Source organism: Penaeus vannamei, chromosome 42 (genome assembly GCF_042767895.1).
Source record: "Penaeus vannamei isolate JL-2024 chromosome 42, ASM4276789v1, whole genome shotgun sequence".
NCBI lineage: Eukaryota > Metazoa > Arthropoda > Malacostraca > Decapoda > Penaeidae > Penaeus > Penaeus vannamei.
The window spans coordinates 4153311-4160810 of NC_091590.1; the positions used below are offsets into that span (position 1 = coordinate 4153311).

At 34.4% G+C, this 7500-nt stretch overlaps 1 protein-coding gene across 2 annotated transcripts in view; it reads right to left on the bottom strand.

Annotated features, from left to right (window-relative positions):
- Positions 1-3563: 3563 nt before the first annotated feature.
- LOC113800411 (uncharacterized protein DDB_G0283697) overlaps positions 3564-7500 on the bottom strand; it is a 43557-nt gene continuing 39620 nt past the window's right edge. For both annotated transcript variants that reach the window (XM_070118732.1, XM_027351178.2), the window contains exons 3-5: positions 6903-7038; positions 4922-5884; positions 3564-4698 (exon numbers count right to left, since the gene is read on the bottom strand). In XM_070118732.1, the coding sequence (XP_069974833.1) occupies positions 3865-4698; positions 4922-5884; positions 6903-7038 (1933 nt within the window). In that variant the 3' untranslated portion in view covers positions 3564-3864. The remainder of the gene's footprint in view (positions 4699-4921; positions 5885-6902; positions 7039-7500) is intronic.

Genomic DNA, 7500 nt, shown 5'->3' on the forward strand with positions numbered 1-7500 from the left:
TCAATTCTACATTTGTCTCCAACTTACGGTAAACTCTGTTATTACTATGTTTTTTATGCTGACTGAAAAGCTCTACACCTTTATCAGTTAATAACATTTCCCTGGAGTATAAACTACAGTAAATGTACTTTCTGATACTACTATAATCCTCAAATAAAAATCTAAAAAAAATCATAATCTACTGGTATTTGTAAACATTGTCATTATGCTCTTTATAACCTTTAGCAGTCACAATAAAATAAAATAAATAAATCGAAGGTACAAACTATACTCCTTTCCTTTTTGCAACAAAGTCGATTGAAACAGTTTATAGCAATTCGTCCTCTTTATCTCGTCATTATGAAAAAATACTCTTTCTTACAAACAGTAGCCCAAGAGGCGCATGAATATGTAAGAGATATAAATTCAGTTTATGGATAAATTACAGCCTTACGTCACGTTTCTTCGATACAGCTTCCACTGTGATGAAAGTCATTCCATGCATTTTGAAGAGCTATCAGTATGAAATTTTTGTCACCATATTTATTCTTCATTTTCAAGAAACTCTAATTATGCTCAAACCAACAGAACACTGACATATTTTTGTTAGTATATCTGATCTGTATACATAAATATATAAATACGTACATTTGTATGTTTATATATGTAAATTGGTGTGTGAGTGTGTGTGTGTGTGGGGGGGGGAGGCATGTGTGTTTGCCTGTGCATGTGCATGTGTATATTTATGTATATTTATGTATGTATGTATGTATGTATGTATGTGTGTATATATATGTATATACTCATGTATATGTATGTATATATTTATGTATATGTATATTTATATACAAATATTTACATAAAAGCACTGATATTCAGATATATTAGATAATGAAAGAATACTTAGTTCCTGTTGTTGTTTTTCATATTCTTATGACCGATTTGTTTAAATTGTGCGAGGCCCAAGCCAGTGAATATTCATCTATACAGACATGCGGACACACAGAAATTAACGTACATCTACAGGATAGAAGATAGATAAATGTATATCTATCTGATAGATCGACAGATAATCACATCTGTATATATGCATGTGCATATAGATGAATATTTGACAAACAAGCCATTAGTCTTGAAACAGCAAGTGCTTTCCACAGTTGATATTTTCTAACTTAAAAGAGGAAAAGGAAAATGGTAATCCGGGTGATTTCTTTTCCAATCAACATTTTTGGCAAAGGATAAGAGGCTGCACTGAATCTTAAGGCTTTCGTCTGACAAAATGGCTGGATTGTACTAATTTTCGAGATCTAGATTTCCTTTTAGGGTGTGATACTTTGTTCTGAAGGTAATCTCACTTTTCCATTATTGTAAATGATAATAATAATAATAACTTTAAAAATCATGGTCATAAGCAAAGCATGACATCAGGCCAGGCATTCTGTTACAAGTTTCTGATGCTGCTATTCCACATTAAGCCAATATAGACACTGTAAATATACAATAAATATTCCCTTTTATGTTTTAGTTTATAATACCAATAACTTTTAGCAATAAAAGCATTTAACTTTGAATCTTAATTTTTTTTTTTTAAATTCTAATATAAAGAGTAATTTATATGCCATTATGTAATGCAATAACATGCTGGAAGTTCATGCAGACTCTTTAAAGAAACACGAGTTTCAAAAGAGATACTTAATAGATAGGTAGAAAATCTAGAAATCTAGCATCATAAATAAATAATTGAAGTTTATCAGGAAAGCTTAATATATCTCCAGTATCATATTATGTAAGAAAATTAATTGCTGTAAACATACATGGGACTCGATGTGTGAGGAACCGAGGGGTAGTATAGCAAAGCCACCCAAGTGATGTTCTGAGTAAAATTCTTTCAAAGTTATTAGTACCACATCAGTACCTCAAGTTTCAAGCTCACTACTCAGCACATCCAATGTGCGAACCACCAAATGCAACTTGTATCCCAATCAAAACTCATATTAGATAACACAAGTCAAAATTGTTGGTACACACAATCAATACTAAATAGTGAACTTGATAGTGAAGTGTTCACACACTACTTATACTGTCTAGTAAATTTTCAAATGAGAAAAAGGGCAAAATGACCAAATTCAAAGATAAGCAAAAATTCAGCCACTCCCGACAACTCTGCACGACTACCTCCAGGCACCTCAATTAGTGATGTTTGCAACAGATTTGATCGATGAAGGAGATTTGAAGCCTCATCTTCGGAGACTTATCCTCAAATTCCCCTCTGAATAGGAATAGCAACTACAGTATGTACAAAGTGAGGCAACCATACAGCAACAGGCACAATGGGCAAGGGGTAGATATGACATGAAAAGCTGCCTTGTTCATTCTTCCCTTCTTTGTATTTGCAAGTGTGTTTATGGCTTTCTCTTGCCGTCTAGCTTCGAGTTTTCTTTCATATTTAACAAGATTCTTACTTTTTTTAATACTGTATTTGGTAAAAGTGTCCATAAAAAATTACTATAAAAGCAACTGATTAATTTTGACAAGTTAAAATCCAGTTCTTGGGTAAATCATGGGTACTACCCAAATCTATTACTTTTTTTCTTAAATAAATCATCAATCCTGTTGGATTTTCTTTGATATTTCTGTCATTAATAATAATCTTAAAAAACTCAATCTTTTACAGTGACAAGAAAGCTTGTAAGATTGGCTGGAAGCTCCACTCCACCTTTTTAAACAATTGGCTGATGTAAAAGGTCATAGTAAAATGACGGTATCTAAGCAGCTCTTTAAAATTTTCTGGATCTAGATGTAAATAATGTCATTCCATATAACATACAAATGGTCTAGATGTTTCCCTGTTGTATGTGGATGATCGATATCATTGCTTAAGGTTAAACTTTTCAAACAAACAAAAAAAAAATACTTTAAATCATAGAAAAAACAAACAAACTAATAACCCATCTGACTGCAACTCTGGGAAAAAACTAATTATCTTTTATATAATCTAAATAAATAGTAAACAACTTAGCAATACACAAAGAACAGATAAAATTCAAACTGAATTATTAAACTTTAATCCCTCAAGAACATTTATATATATATATATATATATATATATATATATATATATATATATATATATATATATATATATATACATACATATACATATACATATACATATACATATATATACATACATATATATACATATATACACATATATACATATATATATATATATATATATATATATATATATATATATATATATATATATATATATATAAATATATATATATATATATACATATATAAATATATATATATATATATATATATATATATATATATATATATATATAAATATATATATACATAAATATATACATATATATATACATATATATATACATATATATATATACATATACATATACAAATATATATATATATATATATATATATATATATATATATATATATATATATATATATATATATATATATGAATATATTCTGCTGGCTACTGGTATGAATCTTCCTGCAAATACCATTATCAAGAGATTATGTTGAAATGAAAACCTGCATAATTATAATTCCAAAATATCATTCCATTACATTGTACAAAGCAGTGAGAAATGCAGGACATAACTGCTTACAGAATTTGTGAAAAATCAAATTACCAATATTATATTACATAATAAATGACAATATGCGAAATTTCTAGAACAATTTTTTACCTTCTAACCTCAAAAAACAAAAACAAAAAAGGTTGTGCATCAAACAAGTGGACAAAGATAAATAAAATAAATCATTCCTATTTTTGTTTTCGAAAACAAAACAAAATTAATGTTACAATTCATAACAAGTTTGCATAAACATACGGGGGAACTAGAAATTCTGGTTCGTGTTTCCTCTTCGTCCCCAACTTTGCCCCATGCCTCTCCCTTTCATAGAATCGCTTCCCTCTTGCCATGTCTGAGACGTATTGGGGCGCCGCATTTCCATTCCGTAGGAGCTGTTGTTGGACTCGCTGTTGTAACCTAGCCGGTACTCCCTTTCCTCGAATCGCTGGGAAGAAAACTGGGAGTCTGTTTTGTGATGGTCACTGGGCGTATCTAGGAGACCTTGGGACATGTTCTGATTGTTGTAACCGGGGAAATCTGCAGGAGTCCTCAGCAGGCCCTGTCCTTTGGTTACAGGTGGGTAGGACTGTGGTCTGAAACGGTCGTTCATTGGCTGATATTCACCAAGGAGGCTACCAGTTCGGTTGGGAACATCCCCCGATGACACTGGTGGGAGAACATCCTTGTTTCCCGGCCACATAGACTGCTGGGATGAGTTATTGGACGATGACCATCCTTGCCTTGATCGGTCCATTTCTTGTCCACGGGCATCATTCCCCCGCAAGTTATTTCCACGCACATCATTCCCCCGCAGGTCATTCTCGCGTATATCATTTCCACGAATGTTTGGAACTCTCATGTCTGAGTTTCTTGCATCTTGTCCACGCATCTCCATGCCATGGAGATCTTGTCCCCTCATACTATGCCCCTGATTGTACTGACCCCTGCTATTCGTGCGCTGCACTTCTGGCTCATATCTGTCTTGTCCTCGTGTACCCATGTTACGCATGTCTTGGTCCTTTATATCCTGGCCATAGAAGCCAGAGTCGTTGCTTCGGCGATCAAGTCCTTGCACATGTGACCCTCTAATTTTGTTCATCTGGTGTAAGTAAATGGAAAATGTCAGTATCAATTAGGATATATATCTAAAATATACTCATAATGAATAAGAGTGGCAATCAGATTAAGAAAGTGGGAGTAAAAAGAGAGAGGATTAGAAAAGGAGAGAGGACACAGAAAAAAAGAAGTATCAAAAAGCTCTAACATATAAATTATATGTAATTTACACTAAAAAAAGTAAACAAGTACGACAGTAGTATTACTTGGTCTGCTGGGTAGTCATCCCTGCGGCTTGATCCTTGGCTATTGTGGTAATGCTCGTCCTTCCTCTGTGCCCTCGACTCAAACTCCCGCAGCTTTGCCCGTAACTCCTCCAAGTGCTGCTCCACTTTGACCTTCTCTTCCTGGACTTTCTTCAGGGCCGAAGTTGTCCTTACAAGTGATTCTCTGATCTCTCGATTCTCCTTATCAAGATTTTCAACCTTGCGGTCAAGTTCAGAATTCTTGGCTTTTTGCTTTGACTCTAGGGTCTTCCTCATGTCACTGTTCTCTCGCTCTAACTTGCGTACAGTCTCCTGGAATTTTCTATTATCCAGCATGAATGTGTTGTTGGCTGCAATGAGTTTATCTATAGCAGATTTCTGGTTTGCATTCATAGACGTACTTGAACGGAGATTGGAGTTTTCCAGGCGGAAGTTTGTGTTTTCTTGTGCGATTGCATTGAGTTCTTCCCTCAGTTCCATGATTTGTTGCTGAGAACTTCTTTTCAGTTCCAAGTTGTCATTCCTGAGGTTGAAAATTTCCTGCATGAGGCGCTCTGTGTCATAAGAACTGAAATCCTGACGATCAAAGTCCATCCTGTCGTCCCATCTTCTTTGGTTGTTGCTGAAGTCCTCTTGCTGTGAAAACATGGGCTCATCTGAATAATGTCTCATCCTCTTGGTTTCTGGCTCGAACTCCGTGCGGGCCAAGAGTGTTGTGCGGAGGTCTTCTCCTCCCAGCATCTCTTCTCGGAAGTTGACAGGCGAGGTGCCATATTTTGGGGTGTCTTGATAACCACTGAAGGACCTGAACATATTCATACCTGGTGACTGCTGTCTCTCAGGAGGACCAAGAACAATCTCAAACTCATCCTGCAGAGCATGGAATACCTCATCCTCGTACTCTCTCCGACTCAGATGACGGAAACGGCAATTCTGCATGTTACAGACACCCTTCAGGAATTCCTTTGAAAAGAGAAAAACAAAGAGAATGTTGATATCATCTTCTACAAGACTGCTAAATAACTACTTATTAATGACAGAGATCATTTCACTCAAGATTCAAGAAATAACATTCTAAAACCCACACAGTGTAAAATTAGACTGAGGAAATTATAGATGATTGCAAAGAGTTACATTTTCCACATCAAAAACAAATACATTCACTATCACAATAATAACACATAACAACACCTGCAAGAAGTACAGTCCCCCCATGTCTTAGAGCAAAAGACAAAATAGTCTAATAAAATCATAATGAATCAATTGCTCAAGAATAGTACTATAAAAATATCTGTCAATCTTCTTGGGAGTGGAAAGACAAAAACTGCTAAGATAACCTTATACACAGGATGCATTATTACTAATACCTTTTAGTCAATTGCATTCTTCCATTTTTAAAAATTCTTCTCTTGACATACCCTAGTCTAAATAACTAATAACCATATCAGTGGTTTACATTTTTTCAGTGCGCATTTTCTATGGCATCTATTTCTTCCCTTCCCTAATCCAACATGAATTAACCTTTCCTTGAATGAATGAGAATAACTTATTTAATCATCCATTAGACGAATGATTATACATGGCCCTATGAATTCTTTGATACTACCATTATAGTAATTATTTAATCCTGCAATACGACGTTTCTGATGAAGATGTATATGAAGAGAAAAATGAAAATTGTACAACCTGACCTTCACTGAGGAATTACTGATCTTCTTTCGTGCCAGCCATCAAAACTGAATAGCCTTCGTCCATGGGCAGACAAATAAACAATCCTCTTTCTTTCCCACTATAACAAAGACCTCTCCTTCATGCACAGGCAATGAACAATCCTCATTTACAACTATTCCCCCCCCCCCCTCCCAACAAAGAAAAACCCTCACACAGCCACAGACACAAAGAAAAATCCTAATTTCTATACTTAGCACAACAAAAATTCCTACCACTACCACAATGAAACCTACACATCAAGCCTCCTTACCTTGCATGTGGGTCTTGTTCCAGTAAGCGCCACGTCGAGGAAGAGGGCTTTGCGAACAGCTTGGTCCACCACATGGGGAGAGATTTCCCCTGAGGCTCTGTAGTTGTCTTCATCTTGCTTTGTGATGTGGAAGAATCTGAAGGCATATCTTTGGTTATTTTTTAGTAAAGATTTTTTTAAAATAACAATGTACAAATAAAAAAACAAATCCAAAAACAAAAAACTGGCAGAGACCAAGATGAAGCTCATCAATTTCTCTCAAAAATTTTATTTATCTCGACATAAAAATAAAGAAATAAAAAATAATCCCCCAAACCGTTCAAGATTGCCAAATATCTAAATAGTCTCTCTACAGATCTAACCGTTACATATTGTATATGTCCCTGCCAGGACTTTTTCTCTTAAAAAAGTATGAAAGACCAAAACCCACTTTTCAAAATAAGAAAACTATAATGGAGTAACAAAAACAATCACATTTACACAGCTAGTACAACTAAAAGAAATTTTTGTATGAGTTTACAAAACATACAAACCAACATACAAATAAATAAACATACACTTTACAAACACCAACACAAACACACACACACGCGCACAT